Raw genomic sequence first — 22,307 nt, forward strand, 5'->3', positions numbered from 1 at the left:
TCTGATCTGTAGATAATAGTTGTAACCCACAGAAGACAATTCACAAATATGTAACATGAACTGAATGGACTGTAATGCTGTGCAACATGCTGCCTTCCACTGTGTAATTGTCTGAAATATATTAATTATTTCTTTTTTTAAATATTTTTGAGAGTTAGATGTTCTTTTAACATGGTCATGGAGCATATATAATATATAGGGGAGAGTGGGGTAAGATGAGCCAATTTTTACTTATGCTGTCCTCGAGGTTAGGAAAAATGAGACAGAAGCAGAATGAAAACTTGAACCTTAAATTCAGGATCTCTCCTATCAAATGAAATGATCAGCATGCATCCATCACAAAGCTGTCTGGAAAAAATGACCTTCCCAAAAAAAGTGCTCCTGTGGCTCAACTTGCCCCAGGTAAGGGGTAAGTTGATCCGAGTCAGTGGGTAAGTTGAGCCATCGTGGGGTAAACTGAACATCTGAGTTTTTAAGTTTAAACCTCAGCATAAGTGTGTTAACAAACAGTTTCACAGTCATGAACTTGTGAGAACAAACCACCTGTGAGTTTCAAGACCATTGAACAATCAAAATATCATTCAATATTCGACAATATTCCAGTCGTCAAGGTTGCAGTGAAATATGAACTGTTGCTCCCTCCTTGCAGTTCCTCCAGCCTTTTGAGGTTGAGGTAGCTCCTTCAGCACATCACTCAGTGGAAAAGATGCCTCATCCTTTTCCTTGAATACAAAGGTGGGCTTCTCACGTCAAGTGTTCCCCCGGATTCTTCTGAGAAATCTTGCACTCACTTCGTTGCCCTCCAGGCTCTCAACCAAGCCAATGTAATGGTAGCTTCTGCCTTTGGATACAAAGTTTACTATGACAAAGTCACCAACTGACAGATCTGAGATGTCTGATTCACTTCTCTCATGCTCAGAAGTGTCATCAAATGGGATGGCATCACACTCTCCTCAGAACTGCTGTATACTGTGATTTTCGTCTTGGTCTTTGGTTTGACCTAGGCCTACCTGCTAAACCCTGCTCTTTCCAGTTGTTGGGGACAGGAAGGTTGTTCTTTCTGCCAATTCCAATGCCAGTTCACAGCATTTCTTTGGAGTAAGGCCGTGGAACTGTTCAGCCAGCTTCTTGATATGGTCTGCAAGCTCCTTCTCTACCTCCTCTGTGAGGACCCTCTTTGCCTCTGCTGTTCCACTATAACCAACTGTTTTAACTTCCTTTATCTCCCTCTTCTATAAAGGTTAACACATAAAAAAATCAAACCAAGTTGTGTAACACTCAACAGTAATACCATTTTATACATCAGAGAATTAATTTGGTTAATTTATGGTGGGGTAAGTTGAGCCAGTGGCTCGGAATAATAGTAGAATATTAGTGAGCCAGTGGCTCAACTTACCCCATAGCCTTTGGCTCACTTTGCCCCATAGCTACCATTTTGGAAAAAATGGCCCAGTTTAGCAATTCAGGCTAATCTTTAGCGAAGGGATTAACATGGTGTTATATCTTAGTAAATCACCAACATGTATAATATATTTTTTTAGACCTGGATAAATTTGCTTTGACCTAACATTCATTATTCCTGACATGCAGAAAATTTACTTTGATAGGAAAAAAACTGTTTTTGGTGTAAAAAAGTACTTACTACTTCTCCCATGTGTTTAACTCCATCACAGCAAGATGGGTACTTCCTGAATTTATGGTCACATGACAAAACATAATCACAGTTGCCAAGATACAGGGGGTGGGTCAACTTACCCACTGGCTCATTTTACCCCACTCTCCCCTACTGTATATTTGTATTCTGGGGGTATCGTTCCTATGCAGAGGGTAGTTTAGTTTATTTATTGACTACACTGAGGGCGCTTTATATTTTAATAATTTATTTATTTATTGTGTTGAGTTGATTGTGATACTTATTTTGTACTGTAATTACCTTGTGCCTTTTCTACCTTTTTTTCCTTTCTTAAATTTGACTCGGTGTAAACTGCTCAGAATTCCAATGTATTTAGCTGCAAATGGCAAATAAAACTCTTGAATCTTGATCTGCAAATATTTCACTACCCACAAACGTATTTTTGTATTTGTGTTGTGTAAAGTCACATCCACAAAAATACAGGGCGATTTGCAAATACACATAACTTACTCTGTAAATACATATTTTAAGGTTTACATGTAAAGTGATAAACACGCATTTGTGCATCTATTTCTACACGTGGAATGCTATTTGCGCATTTGCAGATCGCTTCCTGTGCATTTGTGTCTTCTGTGGGTTACAACTAATAAAGTCCAATAAAAACTTCCATATACCTACTGCTGCTTTAAGCTGTCCTTTCCTGCTCATACTTTGATTACAATTGACTCCTGTTCTTTCCCTATATTAACTAAATTATCCCATTCTTCACAAATGTTGCCCCCCCTTCCCATAGATGTGACCCCCACCATCTTTTCCCTGTTTGGCTTCTCACACCAGTGACGCAATGACGTAAAATGAAGCTTAGAACGTCTTCGGTTGACGTCTTTTAAAGTGATACACACACAGTTAACTGCCTCGCTCTGCGCCTCACGCCTAGAAGCTCCGTTATTGAGCCGTGTGTCCGTTGTTGGCATTCAACGTCCACCGTTAGACCAAACCTTTCACCCTTTCACCCTTTCACCGGGCTAAACCGCTACAGACACACATCGGCAACAAACATGGCCAGCACAGAGGTAAAGTTAAATCCCGGAAACCACCGCCCTGCGTGTGTTGTTGTTGTTGTTGTTGTTGTTTTAACAGCCCAGCTGGACGCTGAATAAGCAAAGCTGTCACCCTGGGAACCGTCGTTAAGCTAACGGTCGATGTGTTCTATCTAACGGTCGATGTGTTCTATCTAACGGTCAATGTGTTCTATCTAAAGGTTACTGTAGCAACGTGTTGTACACTGTTAAGAATGTCCCAGTAAAATAACAGTAAAGAACTGGCAGCAGGGTTGCCTTTATATTACTGTAAAATTAACATTATTATACTGTCGCTGAAATTTACAGCTTTGTACTGTTAATGAAAAATACAGTTTGAACTGGTTTTTTAAAATTAATTTCACAGTATTTTACAGTTAATATACTGTTTAAAGATACAATATATAGCTGTTTTTCCCCTTTCTCTTACATTATCTTACTGATTTGTTTTAATGCACTATTTAGGTTGTATTTTTTACATACATTTTAATAAACATAATTTTTTTGCCTAGATGAATAGACTTAGCAGGTTACAGACATAGGAATAGTTACACTAAATACAATTAAAGGCACTTGTTAGGAAAAAGGCTATAAAAGACTTGTTGACACTTTTCCCCAAATGTCTGTCTATAGCTGGCTACAAGCACAGAATGCAAACCATAACACAATGTGAGTGAAGAACAGAGCTAATTCACTGATTTTCCAATCATGTACAATGTACAAGCCTCACATGTGCAGATCAGGTCCCAGAATTCAAAAAATACTGCATGAAACTGTTACTGATGATACTTTAGACAGCTGATCAGCAGTAAAGTGCTGTTTTTTTTAAGAATGCATTATAGTTCAGTTAAAAAACGGCCTATGAGCATAATTTAACAAGTTTTCTTTTGTATTAACATTAAAGCACTGTTTTTAGCAATAACAGGTTAATACTTTTGAAATCCTGCTGTAAATTAACAGCAATTGTTTACAGTGTATCTAAGGGTTACACACATTATTATTGTCCCTTCTTGTCTCTTCTGCTCGTCAGGGAGGTAAACTTTGGGGAGGTCGCTTCGTGGGAGACACTGATCCCATCATGGAGAAGTTCAACGCATCCATCGCTTACGACCAGAGGATGTGGGATGCTGACATCCGAGGGAGCAAAGCTTATGTGAAAGCTCTGGAGAAGGCCACGCTGGTCAACACGGAGGAGATGAACCAGATATTAACCGGGCTGGATCAGGTGAACTCACACACACACACAGAGAGAGAGACAGAGAGATACACTCTGGGAAAAAACAGCTTTTAAAGGTCAACCACATCATAAGCTGACACTTTGGTTGTATTATTATGAACTTTATGATCACAGTTCTCTCATATTTGCATACAAGAAGAATAGATGGATAAATAGATAGATAGATAGATAGATAGATAGATAGTAACTTTATTGATCCCGAGGGAAATTCAAGTTTCCAGCATCACAGTTCTATAGTGCAAAAACATGTTAGTAAAAAAGCAGTAAAAAAGTTAGTAGTACAAAGTACCAAAAATATACCAGATATAAAAATACAAGGAGATGAAGAAAACTGTTAAAACTGAATATAGTGCAGAAGAGACTGTTAAAAATGAATATAGTGCAGGGTAACTCCAGTAGCTTAGTCTATGAAAGTGCACTGTGTGCATTATTATATGTCCTGCAGACCGTCCTCCTTTATGGTAGGTACTTGAGTAAAATATATTTAACATTTCACCAGCGGTGAACTACTATTTAAAACTATGAGTAAAGTTATAATGCTTTTATACTATTATACTGGGGGACAAAGGAGGACGGTCTGCAGGACAGATAATGCACACAGTGCACTTTCATAGACTAAGCTACTGGAGTTACCCTGAAGTAAATTCATTTTTAACAGTCTCTTCTGCACTATATTCACTTTTTTAATAGTCCTGTATAACAGCTGTTACCCTGCACTATATTCACTTTTAACAGTTTTCTTCATCTCCTTGTATTTTTATATCTGGTATATTTTTTTTGTACTTTGTACTTTGCACTACTAACTTTTTTACTGCCTTTTTACTAACATGTTTTGCACTATGGAACTGTGATCCTGGAAACTTGAATTTCCCTCGGGATCAATAAAGTTACCATCTATCTATCTATCTATCTATCTATTTATCTATCTATCTATCTATCGATCTATTTATCTATCTATCTATCTATCTATCTATCTATCTATCTATCTATCTATCTATCTACCCATCTATCTATCTATCTATCTATCTATCTATCTATCTATCTATCTATCTATCTATCTATCTATCTATCTATCTATCTATCTATAAGCTGACACTTTGGTTGTATTACTATGAACTTTATGATCACGGTTCTCTCATATTTGCATACAAGAAAAATATGCTCCTGATGCATTGTGGGTATCACTGTCTGCCCTTAGGGTTAGATGACAGCTGAATTCCTCTCTGTGTTATGCTGAGTTTGTGGTTAACAACACTATCATCATGTGACCGTGTCAGCTGCCAAACAGCCTCAGCAATTCACTCACACAGTCAGATGCACAAATGCATGATAGCATTGCAGCAATGGTAGCTTTTCTATGTTCTATCACTCCTTTTTCATCCCTCCATCATTATAATTTTTCCATATTTTTTCACCATTTTACACATACAGTAGATACAGTATAAAAGAGGGTAACCTACAGAGAATATCATGAATCATTGTAAAGCTTAGACAATAATCTATCTATCGGTCACATATTCATGACACTGAGGTCAAGAGAATTTGACCTTTGACCTCTAATGCTGCAATAGGGCAAATTCTGAATGCCACTGCAAATGCCCTTATAACTAGCTTCATATTGATCTGATGTGCCCATGGATAGTTCCAGCATAAAGAGCTTTAAAATTATATATTACATGAATAACAACAATAGAAAATGAGTTATTAGCTGCAAATGACTAGGCTGTATTATTATGAACTTTATGATCACAGTTCTCTCATATTTGTATAGAAGAAAAATATGCTCCTGATGCATTGTGGGTATCACCGTCTGCCCTTAGGGTTAGATGACAGCTGAATTCCTCTCTGTGTTATGCTGAGTTTGTGGTTAACAATACTATCATCATGTGACTATGTCAGCTGCCAAACAGCCTCAGTAATTCACCCACTCACACAGTCAGATCATGTTTCAGAGTGCCGTCTCTACCCTGATGTTTGCTTTGGAAATACAAGGGACATTATGGCAACCATATACCATACAGAAACACATGATGTTGATAATTTTATGTAAAATTATGTGGCTAATGCTGCCTAGAATTCAGTGGGTCCATATAATGTGTGTTATTACTACTTAAAAGTAGCTGTTTATGTGTTTATTTATAGCAAAGCAAAACTAGTTCATTGCACTGTATGTAAACTGGGAAAAAAAAGTTAACTTCACAATGATGTCAGACTTGTAAGGATCATGCATTTGTGGGATGAGCAGCACAGCTGATTATGTGGGTAGCGCCCTAGAAAAAAAACAGGAGAATACACTGTTTACCATTGGCAGAGCATGTTGGAAAAATTTTCTTGGGCGGTAAATAAACAGACTTTCCAACGATGTAAAATACAATGCCAATTAGCTTTGTAACAACAGAGAAATATCGACCAAACACAAGTTTCCGAACTTTCTTTTCCCAGTTTATTTAGCCTAGTTAGTTATCTGTTTAGCCTACTTGGTGATACTATCGTTTTTTTAACCTCCAGATTTCTGAAGAGTGGTCCACAGGTGTTTTTGTGATCAAACCAGGAGATGAAGACATTCACACTGCAAATGAGCGCAGGCTAAAGGTGAGGTAGAGCTGTACACTGTATTTTACATAATAATTAGGGCTGTCAATTGATTCAAATATTTAATCGGGATTAATCTCATGTTTGTCCATAGTAAATCGCGATTAATCGCAAATTAATCGCACATTTTTTTATCTGTTCAAAATGTACCTTAAAGGGAGATCTGCATGTGATTATCATAAAGTGGGCAGGTCTGTAAAGGGGAGACTTGTGATTACCCATAGAACCCATTTTCATTCACATATTCACAGGAGCTGATTGGTGCACCTGCAGGGAAGCTGCACACTGGCAGGAGCAGAAACGACCAGGTTTGTCTTTACAATATTAAAACCGTAGTGGCTGAATTACTATTTGGAGTTGCAGCCATTTTGCTTCATTGTAAGGACTAGTAGCTGATAAAGTATCATGAGACTGCGCTGCGTGTGTTTGTGTTAACCAGGTTGTGACTGACATGAGGTTGTGGCTGCGAGATGCCATCTCGACCCTGACGGAGAATGCCTTACAGCTGATGTCTACCATGGTGGAGCGGGCAGCAGCGTAAGTCAGATACACACTGATATACGCAAACATACACTTGTAACTGTGCTTTTTTTTAAAAAGTTGAATTCTGTCATCTCTTTCTGAAATCAGAGAAATTGACGTCCTGTTTCCTGGTTACACCCACATGCAGAGAGCTCAGCCAATCAGATGGAGCCACTGGATTCTAAGGTGACCTTTTATGAAGCAAAACCTACATGTCTCACACCTTTTTTATATTAGATGATGTATTGTTCATGTCTGTCTCGTGTTTCTCTTTCCCTGCTCGCTGGTTGAACCAACCCTCAGTCATGCTGTTGCTCTGAGCAGGGACGTTGACCGACTTCAGGAGATGAAGAAAAGAGTTAATGTTTTGCCTCTCGGCAGGTACGCTCTGAACAAACACTCGCTGTCTGACACTGATTTACACCCAGAGACATGACCAGTTAATGAGAATGATTCTTGTCGTTTTCAGTGGTGCCATCGCTGGAACGCCATTTGACATCGACAGGGAGCTACTGCGGAAAGGTCACGCTACTGTCTAAAATATAACCAGATTATTACTCTCCCGTCAAAAGTGCACTGTTGTTGCAGCAATCTTTGACTTGTGAACTTGTGTCTTGTTTATGTATCAAATGTGTATTTTTAAAAACTGAGACTATATAATTTCTCCTAATCTGTAGAGTTGGAGTTTGATGGCATCAGTCTTAACAGCATGGATGCGACAGGCCAAAGGGACTTTGTTGGTACGTAAACCATACATGTCAGCCAGCTGTCATGCATTAAGTAAGGGATAACGTACAGCGAGTCGGTCATTGCTGTGAAATAAACCCTGACAGTGCGATGCGGTCGGGTTGGTCTTGCATCGCCCTGTCGGGGTTTATTTTACAACAATGACCCGCTAGCTGTACATTATCCCGCTTATTACACAGCTACTTATTTTAGAAATCAATAATTTGACACAAAACCGGTCCGTCAGAGTCCGAGATCAGAACTACGGCCATAGCAACGGTCTGCTATACATAGCAACGGTCTGTTTTTCATAGCAACGGCCTGCTATAAAGAAATAACAGACTGTAGAACGCCGTGATTGACCAATCAGAATCGTGTCAACAAAGCAGTGTAATAAAATTAAATAGCCTTTTTCTGTGTTCTCTAAGATATCGCATGTGTGTGCTTCTTTAGCGGAGTTCTTGTTCTGGTCTTCGTTGTGTTTGACCCATCTCAGCAAGATGGCCGAGGACCTGATGCTGTACAGCACAAAAGAGTTCTCCTTCCTCTCACTCTCTGACGCCTACAGGTCAGTTTGTGTCTTATTATGAGGTCCTAAATTACAGTTTGCACGTTGTTAAGGTTGCACAAGTTTGGATTAAATTATTATTTTGTGGTTTTGTACAAAGCTCCATGTGTGCATTACAGCAATTCATTAAGATATAGTAAATAATTAAAAATGTCTGGGTGAATTGTAATAGTTAGTGATGTTTGTCAAACATTGATTGTTGTACTTGATAAAGTTGTACATCTGGTCATTTTAGCATTCAACAAATACTGTCAAAACCCCATGTTACATACTGTATGATATCAAAGTGAAATGAAAACATTAAGGTTGTGGCCGATCTTCCATACTAACATGTGATTTAGTATTGCTAAAACAGTATGTGAGATATTTTTAGTATGTCTGAAACCTTAATATGAAACCAATAGTATGCAATTTGCATACTACTTCCCGTGAAATATTAAAATATGCAACGCTGAACCCTACGGCGGCATAAATATCCCACAATGCAATGCAATAGTGACGACAACGTTCATAACAGACGTTGACGGACAGCTCCGTAACGTCAATAATGCTTCAACTTAACTGTAAGTATAAGATTTCACTTTGCTAGGTGTAATATATATTTTAAATTAATTCAAACACAAATCGTTGTTTTGGTCACATCAGGTTGGCAAGAGTCACCATAGTTACACGTCTAAAACCGGCAAGGAGGCGCTCTGGAAGTGACGATGGAAATTACTGCAGAATGCGTCTGAAAAGTTACATACTACTGTTTATTCACACCAAAGTATATTGAATGATTTTACACATTATGGGTATGTAGTGCATATATGGGATTTTGGATGAAGCCTAAGTCATTATTGTCACTGAAGTTGTCCATCAGCTGTCAGTTCATTTTAAATCTTAAAGCTGGTGTTGCTGCTATGAACTTCTTTTCATTAAGACCAGTCATTTATTGTGCAGTTGAACCATGTGTTTACCTCATATCCCATCACCCTTCTATATTTACCTTCTTTCTTCTCACCTATACTTGTTGCGTTTGTAGCACAGGCAGCAGTCTGATGCCCCAGAAGAAGAATGCTGACAGTCTGGAGCTGATCAGGAGTAAAGCAGGTCGTGTCTTTGGCAGAGTAAGACCTCCGACTAAAGTTTTGCTTTTGTTGAATCGTCCGTTTATCTGTTCATTAAAGGGCCCACTTTGCCAGGGATGTTGTGTCTGGAGAGCTCACACCACATAATGTGAAAGAAATGAATGATGCTGAAATGGCTCTTTAAAAGATAACTTCTGTATTTTTCAACCTGTCTAAGTGACTAATAGGGTATTGAGGAAGAACACTGCAGCCACTAAACGGGTTGTAATGTAATCATTTGGGGCAACCTGGTACCGTCAGATTACGTCCTCTAAAATGCTCCTGTTTTTTTCATTTACTGGAGACTTTTCCCTCCTTCCTCTATCTGCTAGAGGCTTAACTCTTGAATACCAGCGCCCTCATGTGCCATAAAGCTGTCACTAGTTTTTCTGCAGACTCAAACCTGGCAGCAAACAATGTATAAGTCAGGTTTTACTAGTCAGAGCTTTATAGATTAACCTTTTTACCTCTCGGAAGCAGAGCAGCACATTCAGACTTGCTGTACTTTGACACACGTTACTGCTTTCTTTTGTATTTGTTGTGATTCACTGCAGTTTTCTTGTCAAACTCAAGTTTTGACGTTCTGTATTACAGTGTGCAGGGTTCATGATGACACTGAAGGGCTTGCCCAGCACCTACAACAAAGACCTGCAGGTATGAAAGTGTGTCTTTGTGTGCTTTTAACTTTTCACTCATATTTCCTCTTTAACTTTTTTTTGTCATGCTATACTTGTCATCCTTCATCAGGAGGATAAGGAGGCCATGTTTGACTGCTATGATACTGTTCACGCTGTGCTGCAGGTGACAACTGGAGTCATGTCAACTCTCAAGGTCAGATTTAAGTCACTGTTGATTATATTGAAAAAAAAATACAGTGCTTGGTCTCAAAATAAATTTGCATTGTAAATTTTGAAAAGAATAAATACTGTTCTAGACCTTACGGCCTTTCAAAAGACAAAATGACAATGATTTTGCTTCCTTTGGTGTTTCAGATTAACCAGACTGTGATGGAAGCGGCCCTCAGTCCGGACATGTTGGCTACTGACTTGGCCTACTACCTTGTGAGGAAGGGGGTGAGTAGTGATCAAGTTTATTTCCATCCAAATGCAAATTGTAAGAATATTTTTAAAAAGTCTTTACAAAGAAGTTTGATTCAAGAGAAAATAAAAGTCAGTGTCTGTTTAAGCAAATAGTGCAATGTGAATATTCTGAAGAGGTGGTATCAAAATTACAATAAATCAGTCTGGTACACAATTATCAATTATGGAATTTATTTTTGTTTATTAATTATGGCGTTTATCATGTCTTCATGTCAACTGTTCCACCAAGTGAAAAACAACTTCTTAGCTATATCGAGGTTTGAATTTATGGTGACGCCATTTAACCACAGAGAACAGATGATTAAAAAATACTTAATATGTGGGATAGCTATAATCAAGAGAAAAAAATATTTGATATGGTTTGACATGTATATACAGTATGTGTTGCTGTGTAACCCTGTGTTATTCTATGTTACAGGTGCCATTCAGAGAGGCCCATGGTCTCTCTGGTAAAGCTGTGTTTGCAGCTGAATCCCAAAATATCGCCCTGAATCAACTCACTGTGGAAAACCTGAGTGCTGTCAGGTGACTGTCTTCTTCTCATTCACACACACAAAAACTAAAAGACTAAAACCCCTTAACATCCTGTAGCCAGCTATGAGGTCCCCGAGGTCTGGACCTCTAAATATTCCCTAAAAAGCCCACCTTCTCTGCATCTAAATTTAAATGTCGATGTAGGCAATTATTGAAGTGAATAGGTGCCACGTGCACTTTTAAAGAGGTTACTTCCCCAAACAAAAGACACAAAAGAGGAGGGAAGAGTAAATCATGCCTACTTGTGTGTTGACTCAGCAGAGATAACATTAAATGAGAAAAGTTGATGTAGAGGAGAATACATATTTGAAAGCAATAAAGAATGCCAGAGAGCCTTACTGAATTATGTTTCATTATACTTTTATATTTAATTATCAGATGCCGCCTGAATTTTTTCTGAATTATTTTTCTTTACATAAATAAAGACATTTACACCATCATTTGGTGCAAAAAAATCACCAGAATGCAGGAAATGAAAAATGTCCAGACTCCCCGCTTAATATTATCCATTAAAAGAAGAAAATTCTGGACCTCACTAATTTCTAAACCCTGGCTACGGCCCTGCCCCTAAAAACATTTTTATTTTTTTCATGGAACAGGATTAGTGGTATTTTCTCCTCGAGCCATTTTGAAGTTCTCAATTTGCCCTCTCTTTCTCTTCTCTGTATCTGCTCCATCATTTCAGCCCTCTGTTTGGAAGTGACGTATCCTTGGTGTGGGACTACAGGAGCAGTGTGGAGCAGTATAGCGCCCCTGGCGGCACAGCCAAGAGTAGCGTTGCTGCACAGGTGGAACACCTGAGGAACTGGCTTAAGAAACAGACACAGTGACCTCAACCTAATTTCACCTTTAAGTTTCGAATCAGGTTTACTGCCACAATTTATATTAGTATGAAATGTCAGATTGAGGTCAAAGGGACTTATTTATGACTTGAAAACCATGTTGCCTTTCAAACATTCTTCTCTCTTCTTTTTAAGTACATAGTATGACGTGTCGTGACGTTGGTTGGGAGGTTTCAATTGATCATGGACTGATCATAAGTGTTACAAAGGACCTGACAATAAAATAATGTTACTCAAACAGTGTTTTACAGGCTGATCCATTAAGACTGACTGATTTCCACCACACGGGTTTCTGTTGATGAGCTCCACGCAATGTATGTTGTGGTGAGGCAGATTTAGTTCTATAGACAACTTTTAGGCAAAAGTGCAAAACATTTTAAGGTGTTTATACAGAAACTTTCAGTTTCATGAAATCAACAATTGATATTATCCGTAAAAAGCTCAATCGGAGCATTCCTAATGTAAAATTATTAGAGTCAGACAGCCCTTTCCGACTGGGAACTGAAGCCGTTGTATCCATCTATGCTCTCTTCAAAGCCACCAGACTCTGTTGATAAAACGTGTAATTTTACCTCGCAGAACAAGGGGGTTGCAGGTCTACCGCTGCCTCGATCGGTTAGTTAGTTTGTCCTATTGTGTGACTTGGTGAATGTGAACTAACCCTTTAGGTCACACAATAACACAAACAAACTAACTGATCGAGGCAGCGGTAGACCAGCAACTCCTGTGTTCTGCGAGGTAAAATTACTGGTTTTTCAATGGAGTTTGGTGGCTTTGGCAAGAGCATAGATAACGGCTTCAGTTCCCCATCAAAAACATACCGTATAGCTGTTTCACAGCAAAGTAAACTGGCAAAAATATTGTAAATATAGCGTACACTTTAACTGAAATTGAATTTTTTAGGTGGCTCTTTCTTTTAGGTGTCTAAAATACGTTCAGCAGTGCATTGCTTTGCTCCTCTGCTGATACTCCTGTCTGCTTCTCCAAACTGGGGACATGCCGACCGTCATCTATTGTAGGTAATACACTGACTATGAATAAGTACCTCATACAACCCCACTGCAAAACACCCAAACTATCCCTTTAAAGAGACTCATATCATATCATAAGCAGGAAAACAGAGGAAGTTGTTACTCTGGCTGAGAATCACTGGCATTTATGCACTTTTAGAACTCATCTGGTTTTCCCACAAACAAGTGTAGAGTACATTTAGGAATCGAGTCCCTCAGCTATTAACTGTCAGAAAGAAAAAAAACTTACTGTATACCCCTAAATCTACACTTCTTATTCATCACACTTCTATCTCACTGAAAAAACGCATTTAAGGAAAAGCAGATTTGAGTTAATATAAAGCCATAGTGTGCAAAATTAACATATTGACTCCTAATGACAACAAAAATGTGGGAAGTTAAAGGCCTGCTGAGGTAAAGACCCTACTCCTTAAACTCACACAGAGACAGTGCTATCCAGATGGGGTGAGCTCAACAGTCACTTTGCACTATAACTTCTTCTCTCACTGTCACAGCAATCATGATGGATTTAGGGCCGTATTTTATGTGCAAATGCAGGTGACATTTTGTTGAATGAATAACCATAAACATGATTAACAGATTGTTGTTTCACTATCACACAGGTAAAAGTTGCCTTTATACATACAGTAGCTTTTGTCACTTAAATTAGGTGTTTTCATGTGCTGGGTCAGTGTATCAGACACGTTGTCCCGAGCACAACTGAGAAAACATTGAACCAAAGGCGGATCCCGCTCGTCAGAGCAGCGCTCGCCTTGGACCGGTACACGACTCTGCCATCCAGAGGCTGCGTAGGTCTGAAGATGTCAGTCATGGGTTGTCCCGTCCAGAATCGGCACTGCTGAACTATTAGATCCAGCTTGAGTGAAGAGGAAAAAGATTTAACATTTCTTAGTCAAAAGTTTCAGTATAAAGTCATTTTTAAACTGCAAAAAAAAGGGACATTAATGTGTCTTTCAGTGACTCAAAGGTTACTTTTCCAGCCACTGATCCTTCAGACTTTCAACATTTACTTTCCGAATGTTGACCTTCAACAGAAACTCTAAAAAATGAAAGTCATTACAAGAGACACTTCTTATTTTTAATTCCCAAAAATCTAATCTCAAAAGTTTTATTTTGCATTGGGACATAAAGTAACAACTTTCTACCAAACTTTTTTGTCATGTAGAAGTAATTTAATGAATGATCAGGGGATCTATTAGCAGAAATGGAATATAATATTCATATTTCATTTGTGTATAATCACCTGATAATAAGAATCCTGTTTTTGTTAGCTTAGAATGAGCCCTTCATATCTACATAGGGAGCGGGTCCTCTTCACAGAGTCCCCCATGTTTCTACAGTAGCCCAGAACGGACAAACCAAACACTGGCTCTAGAGAGAGCCTTTCATGTTTTTACGTTACCTGAAGGCCCCCGGCGTTCTCCGACACGCTTGTGAAATTGCGGTAACGTGAGACGCAAAGTGTAAAACCGTGGTACCGCCAGCCGCGTCTGACTTCCGTTGCTCCTAAAGTAGTGTTATTATGGTAAGGATGGCCTCTGAGCGAGGTGAACGACTTTACCACGGTTTTGCACTCAGCGGTTCACCTTATCACAGTCATGGAAAGGGAGGAGTGAGCGGAGGGGTAAACACTGTACCTTAAAAAGGCTTCAAAAGGCTTTACTGTATCTGTATTTTATGTCAAAAGTCTGTTTAAAGGTTCACAGATTTGTTTAGGAAATACAACCAGGAACACTAGTTTGTCACCAGTGTGCAGACCCCGAGCCTTCAAACTGCAGTTGCTCACCTGTCGACTGCTGATGGACAGGGTCCTGTGAAACACCGTCCAGGCAACTGCCTGCTCACATCCTGGAGTTGTCATGGAGCCCACATAGCGGTAGTAACTGTGGAGGTCCTTCGATGACGGGATAATGTCACTGAGTCTGAAGTTTGGGATCATTGTGCTGCTGCCTTAACACAGAAAGAAAGAGTAGAGTGTTTTGAAGAAAAGTTAGTTTGGTTAAATTGTACAACAGACTGAGAAAAATTTATTTCATTAAAAGGCTAAGGGCACTTATACAATAAAAGTTAGTTATGTTCTTCACATTTAAGTAACCAAAATCATACCATTGTTTTGTACTCGGCCCAAAGCATCTATTACTCCGTCCAAATGAGGATGATCATCTGATGATTCCTGTGAGGAAGACACCACCAACATTATGACAAAAGCCTAAAAAGTATTTTTTATTTTTATTAAGAATGCGAAAAGAGTTATGAAGATGAATAAAGCTTAATGCATTACCTCAAACAGGAAAGCAAGCAGAGCTATACCCGCCATATCATGTTCTGCCTCTGTCAGAGAGCCGTACGGCTCCTTGATGTGGACTATATGCAGCTGGAAACCCAAAACATAACAAATGAGAAAAAAATTGCCGTATTAGTGGAGGGCATTTTATACAACAGTGCTCTGTTTTACACACACCTTTGTTAAAACATTAACCGCCCTCTGATTATAGGGTCAATTACTTAAATAAAGGGTAGTAGCAATTTTTCTCTTCTGATTGTCTGATACTGTAGATATCAATACAAATGCAAGCTGTGGCTCCTGTTAATACGTTAGTCCTACTTCCACCATATTTGTAAAATGTTGGCCCCCAAAGGACAGTGGTGGAAAAACTGTCCCATGGTTGAACCTAATTGACCCTTCCTAAGTACTAAGTCTGACACCCAGAAACTGTAATACACACTGCGGCACCCGGCTGAACAGAACCGACATCGTCACTTTGTCAAGCTTGTCCAACCTTGCAACAGTAGCAGTTTTTTAGGCCTGTCACAATAACTAATTTTGTTGGATATATTGTCCGAGAAATAATTGCGTTAAACGATATTATTCTGACTATAAGGATAATATAATAGCATAATAATGCAAGTACACCCTTTAAGAGAGCAATAACTTTAATTCTTAAGAATATTCAGACGTGGGAATGTAAAAAACATTAAAATATCCTTAATAAATAAAACAATAAATAAAATGGACTCTCAGGCCCTCTTTTAACAAAAAATGTGCAATGTCTGCGAAATGCTCAAGTCTTATAATGGTAGGGAAAAACCTGCTGTTTATTCTGGCATTATGTTGGCTGAAATGTTTGTGACATTCTTAAGTAGACAACCACAATGGGCAATATTGAAGTCAGCAAAAAAAGTCAATGTAGTAATTATTGTGACAGGCCTACCTCCATGGGGAACCTCTCTCCGTCGATGGTGTGCTCTGATCCTGGTCTCCCATCACCTCCCCAGTGGAAGTGAAACTGGGCGGCTCTGTAGTGACCGGGCAGAGCTCCTCCAGTCAGTCGGACCGACTGCGGCAAAGCAAAGTGAGCTATAGGGAAGAGGATACAAATGTCAAACTTAAGCGTATATTAACAAGCCAGAGGTGTTTAACATCTGGTAAAAAAAATGGTCTGGAGGGGAAGAGAATAAAAAAAGCAGGCTCTTAATTACCAGAGTGTCCTTTGTTTTCAACTGTAATGTTGATTGTGTTGGTGTGACCGATGAAGTTGAAGGGTGGCAGGGCGCTGTTGACGTGCACTTTGCTGGTGACAATGTTAATTGGTGATTGGCGTAACCCTCCACAGCTAGGAAACTGAGCTGCCCAGTGGATAGGGTCTAAACAACACAAACAGCAGCAGCAACAACATCAAATGTTATGCTTCACCCCATGCTACAGAGAGAGACAGAACATGTCAGCCGTAGCTGAAAATAAAGTTCTCCTTGCTCATAGTAACTTTAAAGCTCCATAAAACACAACATTCATCAGTTCACCCCGTCTGTTGTGAAAAGATTGATAGTATACTAGTAAAGTATACTGCTAATCCCACTGGGAATGAACATACTATAGTCTGCTTTCAGTTGTTCTCAGCTCATTGTTTTGGTGCATTGTAAAGAATTGGCTGTAAAACTATAAAAAAAAATATCATGGGAGTGATCAAGAAGGACTATTTGAATTTAAATGAAATTATGATTTTCTTAGAAGCTGCTAAAACCTGATGATGATGATGATCTGGGTTATCTCTGCTTGGGCTTGAGACTTTTTATGCATCATAAAACTGGAGGTGTTGTGTTTGAAAGAAGTGAGCATTTAAGATGTAGGGGGATCTAAAGAAACATATGACTGAGTTGCATTATGGGTATTGTAGGATTCAGCATTTTTGGAGCTTCACTTTTACAAGGGACAAAGGGCGCTTTCACAAGCCAACATTTAGTCTGTTTCAATCAAACTCTGGTGCAGTTCGTTTGGGCAGTTGTGAACGTAGTAATCGTACTCTGGTGCGGACCAAAACAACTATGGACACAGGTAAACGACAGGTTAACCTGAGTGGGAGAGGACGGACCTGGACTTCTGCAGAAATCCGATGTTTGCTCGACATCTGGGCCGAAGAGAATATACAGAATATGCTAAATAAAGTCCACAAAAACGGTGACGTTTATAAAGTCCTTTGAGATAAACTGGAGGAGAAGGGATTTGTGCGCACAGTAGAGATTAACAATGTTTGAGCTAACAGATCCAGCAGACATAAAGCAACCTAAACATTCATCTATTCATCCATCTGATGAATCCAAGTTCAGTATTTACTCTCCTTCCAGCTCTGTTTTTGGTCTCGACCAACTCCTGAGAGAAATATCTGGCTCTTTATGCAACTAAATGCTCCACTATGTTCACCAGCTGTAGTCGCTGACTGCATCTGTCTGCTGTTTGGTGCTGAGCAGGTAGTGTACAGTGGTTTTACTCAGAGACGCTTTGACAGATCACGTGCTTGTGATGGATATATCCAGTGTCTTTTTTCAATTTTTGGATTTGTCTCTTAAAACATATAGGATTCTTTCCATTTGCGTCTTACCTCTGCATGTGTCATCACAGGAGTACTGGCTCTGGTAACACCACTGAGCTGGAGAGAGAGCACATCACTCAGTTCAGACACAGACATACAGTACAGTATATTCGTGTTCAGGACACTTCTTTCTTGTGCCAAACAACTTGGCTTTCTCCAGTTAATAAATGAGTATTAATTCTTCTCATTTTCACGCTCCATTAGCCACAGTGTTTTTGTTCTCCGTCAGCAATCTTACTGGCTGATCTGCTAATGTGTTTGTGCTCTGCAGCTGAACTTTGAGAAGTCAGAGCGGGTAAAACACGTTCTCTCTCTCACACACACACACACACACACACACACACACACACACACACACACATGCACACACACACATAAGCCAAGATAATTATTAATTCTCACATTACTAATCCTGTCCTTCAGATGGATTTGTTGTGCTCATCAGTTAAATATAAATTCTCTGACAGCACTTATATGCAAAAAAAAACCATGACAAAATCGTCAGCTATGACAAATGGACGATGTATGACAGTCACAGGACACACTCGGTGACCTCCTCACCAGCTGTTATTTTAACTGGAGGTTACACAAACAAATAATAACTTGAACATAAAGGGTTAAAAAGAAACCACAATGACTGCTTAAAGGTAATGATTTACTTTAATGAGTACTTATGTAGCCAACTAGCTAGAAAACTGCTGTGGCAACAATAGGCTGAAAACACAAAACTACTTTATGACATGTGCTTTGGTGGGGAATTCATTAAATTATACAAATGTAAAACTATGTTTTTTTCTCCATAGTTTTGATGTTCTGTTAAAAACAAACTAGAATAACCACCTCGCGGCTGTATGTCTCTCCGCCAACCAACCAGTCAAGTAGCAGTTTACATCCATGTCTGTCCAAAATGTTATCACTTAATACTTTTATCCTGTTAGACATTTGTGTGAAATTGTCATAATTAGCATATGATTTCTTGAGTTATGGCCAAAAATGTGTTTTGTGAGGTCACTGTGACCTTGGACCACCAAAACCAGTTCATCCTTCCATTTCTTGGCAGAAAAACATTGGAAAAAAACTGTTATTGCCATTATTGACTTGGCATATTAAAATAGATAGAGAAAAGCCATTATCCTTTATTGATTCCAATGATTATGTCAGAAGTGGTCGTGATTATACTGATTGTATCGCTGGCTTATCCAACTCCTTATGTCCATCCAACAGGTGCAGGTGAAGTCATTTAGTCTTGTGCTGTGGTTGTGTATTGTGTTGCTGATGTGAATGAAACCCCAGTGTCTGACTCGGCGGTGGGAATGAAAGGCGCTATAGAGAACCATTTAGCTAATATAGGAACTCAGATTAACCCTGCTGCCTCCCACAATGCCATTCTCTGAAAGGGGACAACAGTTCTCACCAACTGAGAACAATGCACAGGTAGAGGTTGGCTTTGCTCCACCTGGCTCATACACCTGTGCCAAACTGAGCAGCACAGAAAAAGTCAAACCTGAGACAATCCACTGGGAATACACCAGCTTTAATGTCCTTTCTTGTCCGTATAATTACAGGATATTTCTAATGAACCAACATCCTAGAGAAAAAGCATCGATTAAATCAGTGGTTTCCAACGTTTTTAGCCTTTAAAGTGACACAATGTACGTTTTGAAAGAATAAATAAGACATTGTCTCTCTTGCAAATGATAAGTTGAACTCATAAGTAATAGAAAACACTCAATTCAGTACATCTTACTTGGTCTGGTATGACCAGCAGCTTGTGGTGGCTGATGTTAGCTGATGTTAGTAGCTGCTTTTCAACAAAAATTACATTGTCTCACTTTAAAACAAAGCAACTAGAGCTGCAAAAGTTTAGTCCATTAACCAATTAGTTCATCAACATAGAGTTAATCTGCAGCTATTTTAATAATTGATTCATCTTTTAAGTATTTTTTTCAGTTCCAGCTTTTCAAATGGGCTTTTTCTTGTCTTACATTGTAGTAAATTTAATGTTTTGGACCATTGCTTGGACAAAACAAGACATTTGATGACGTCACCTTGAGCTCTAAAATTATTTCCACAGGTATTTTTCACTATTTTCTGATGTTTTACAGACCAAATGTTAATCAATGAATTGAGAAAAAAATAATCTGTGGTTTATTAATTGGTAATGAAAATAATTGTTAGTTGCAGCCCTACTCATCACTAGTATGTGTGTTTATTTGAATTGTAAAAAAAAAGAAGTAAAACAGGCTATTAATCGACATGAAAAAAGCAAAGATTAGAGAAAATTCTGTAAAAATATGCGTATCTCTGTGTTGCAGAAATGTTTTTTTTCTGCTTTGTAAGTATCTTATGATCCCTCTCAATCGCTGCCTTTGAGTTCTCTAGCTGTAAAAGTTTAAAATGTTAGCAGTCACATTCACAAAGCATTACAGCTGTGATCTATCTTAACAAAACTCTCCAACAATCTCTTCAGTATATATTAAGTAGCCGCAACCTCAGCAACATGATTAGGGCTGCAACTAACGACTATTTTCATTGTCAATTAATCTGTTGATTATTTTCTCGATTAATTGATTAGTTGTTTTGGTCTATAAAATGTCAGAAAATGGTGAAAAATGTCTTGTTTTGTCCACAACTCAAAGATATTCAGTTTACTGTCATAGAGGAGTGAAGAAACCAGAACATATTCACATTTAAGAAGCTGGAATCAGAGAATTTTGACTTTTTTTCTTAAAAAATTACTCAAACCGATTAATCAAAATAGTTGGTGACTAATTTAATAGTTGATAATTAATCAGACATTTCAGTTAAAAACTTCCAAATTGAAAGAATGTGATGTAAACTGAACCCAAGCATAGTTTTTGTATGCAGTTTTAATTGTCCTCGTACTGTAAGTTTGTGTGTGTGTGTGTGTGTGTGTGTGTGTGTGTGTGTGTGTGTGTGTGTGTGTCCTACCTGTACACTGAGAGAGGAGAGAAAGCAGAGTCAGGAGGTAGACAGAAAAATCCATGATCAGCACAGAAACCAGAAAAGACCCTGACAGACTAATTTCAGCTGCCTTCACATACTGACTCTCAGCTGCATTCGAGGGTGGGAGGGAGATGGTCATGAGTATGACAACAAGTGTGTGTGTGTGTGTGTATGTGTTAAAAAGAGAGAGAGAGAAAGTTGTCAGGTGTGTGAACGAGGAAAGACAGACACCTGGTGGCAAAATCAGCTGGTGTTATTATTTCCAGTTAGTTTCCTGTGTGTTAAACTTAAATCTGCCTCCTTCATACTAAAAGCTGTGTCACAATCCCAGAATATGCACGTGCTTCATACAGTAACCAGTACGAGTATTAGTCATTCATTTCATACATCATCCTCATCATGATTGTGATCCTGATGCCGTTATATTGTGGCAATTCTATGAGAACTACCGTCCTGTTTTCTTTGCAAACTTGTGGGCCCGTAAAGCCCTTTGAGATGACATACTGTGATGCAAGGTTCTAGAGAGCTAGTCAATTCTAGTTTTCTCTCAGACCACTTGAATTACAATATGCTGAAAGGTTATTATGGATTTTTTTCCCAATGGTGCCACAAATATCCTGCCTACTCTGGCTTTAAGTAAAATTACTAAAATATTAATGTAAGCACTTCCTTGGCACACTATGTAGTGATATGTGCACAGGCGTCTAACCTAGGTACTTTTTAAAGAGGAGTAGATGAATGAAAATACCAGAACACATGCATAGATTACTCAGTACACCCGGGTAGTGAGGGATTTTCCCTTTAAATTGAGTGTGGTGAGATCTTTATTATCTGTAATCACAACTCAGCTAAACGACATGAATTCTTACCAAGAAAACTCCTCTAACAGAATAAATGATTTAGCTAACTTTATGTTAGCTGCTGTTGTTTCTCTCTGCAGCGCCACCACTGCCCCCTGCTGGACTGAAACAGCTACTGCAGACAGGAAAAACACTGTAAATAAGCTCATCAAAATATACTTAAAGTACCATAAGTAAAAGTACTCATTATGCAGAGTGGCCTGTCTCAGAAAAATATATATTATATTATTGGATTATTATTGATGCATTAATATGTTCATCATGTTAATGTTGCAGTGGGTAAAGGTGGGTAATTAGGTTACTTTATATACTGCTGGGTGGCTTGATCTATAATAATACATCATACGTTATTAGTAGATTTTTTCTGTATCAATAATCTGAATCTGCAAAAAGAAAATGTAAACTGCATGTCCTGTTTTATGTTTTTGTTTTGATGTATTCTAAGTTGCCGTCTGTAACACCTTGGCCAGGGACAACAGATGAAAAATAGCCTTTTGGCTAATTCTGGCATTTCTTTTTTTATACCATGTTAATTTTTATTAATTTGCACTTTGTTAAATAAACTAAAATAAAAAAAACAACTTTGACAAATAATGCAGTAAGACATTATTGGCTTCTAAAATGTAGTGGATCAGAAGT

The 22,307-nt window shown here is 38.6% G+C and overlaps 2 protein-coding genes across 2 annotated transcripts; one reads left to right on the forward strand and one right to left on the reverse strand.

The window, feature by feature from the left end:
* Nucleotides 1–2,524: 2,524 nt before the first annotated feature.
* asl (argininosuccinate lyase) lies at nucleotides 2,525–12,180 on the forward strand. The gene is made up of 16 exons (XM_074610727.1): nucleotides 2,525–2,706; nucleotides 3,743–3,937; nucleotides 6,458–6,541; nucleotides 6,793–6,849; nucleotides 6,981–7,078; nucleotides 7,172–7,249; nucleotides 7,367–7,444; nucleotides 7,533–7,585; nucleotides 7,741–7,803; nucleotides 8,243–8,357; nucleotides 9,382–9,466; nucleotides 10,061–10,120; nucleotides 10,214–10,297; nucleotides 10,459–10,539; nucleotides 10,985–11,091; nucleotides 11,786–12,180. The coding sequence occupies exons 1-16, from the start codon at nucleotides 2,692–2,694 to the stop codon at nucleotides 11,928–11,930; spliced, it is 1,398 nt and encodes a 465-aa protein (XP_074466828.1). The 5' UTR covers nucleotides 2,525–2,691; the 3' UTR covers nucleotides 11,931–12,180.
* Nucleotides 12,181–13,082: 902 nt separating this feature from the next.
* Nucleotides 13,083–21,334, reverse strand: ca4c (carbonic anhydrase IV c). The gene is made up of 8 exons (XM_074610728.1): nucleotides 20,794–21,334; nucleotides 17,851–17,898; nucleotides 16,454–16,618; nucleotides 16,186–16,331; nucleotides 15,255–15,347; nucleotides 15,080–15,146; nucleotides 14,760–14,923; nucleotides 13,083–13,829 (listed from the first exon to the last, which is right to left on the reverse strand). Exons 1-8 carry the CDS (start codon nucleotides 20,945–20,947, stop codon nucleotides 13,641–13,643), a joined length of 1,026 nt encoding a protein of 341 aa, XP_074466829.1. The 5' UTR covers nucleotides 20,948–21,334; the 3' UTR covers nucleotides 13,083–13,640.
* Nucleotides 21,335–22,307: the final 973 nt, after the last annotated feature.

Source organism: Sebastes fasciatus, chromosome 16 (assembly GCF_043250625.1).
Source record: "Sebastes fasciatus isolate fSebFas1 chromosome 16, fSebFas1.pri, whole genome shotgun sequence".
NCBI lineage: Eukaryota > Metazoa > Chordata > Actinopteri > Perciformes > Sebastidae > Sebastes > Sebastes fasciatus.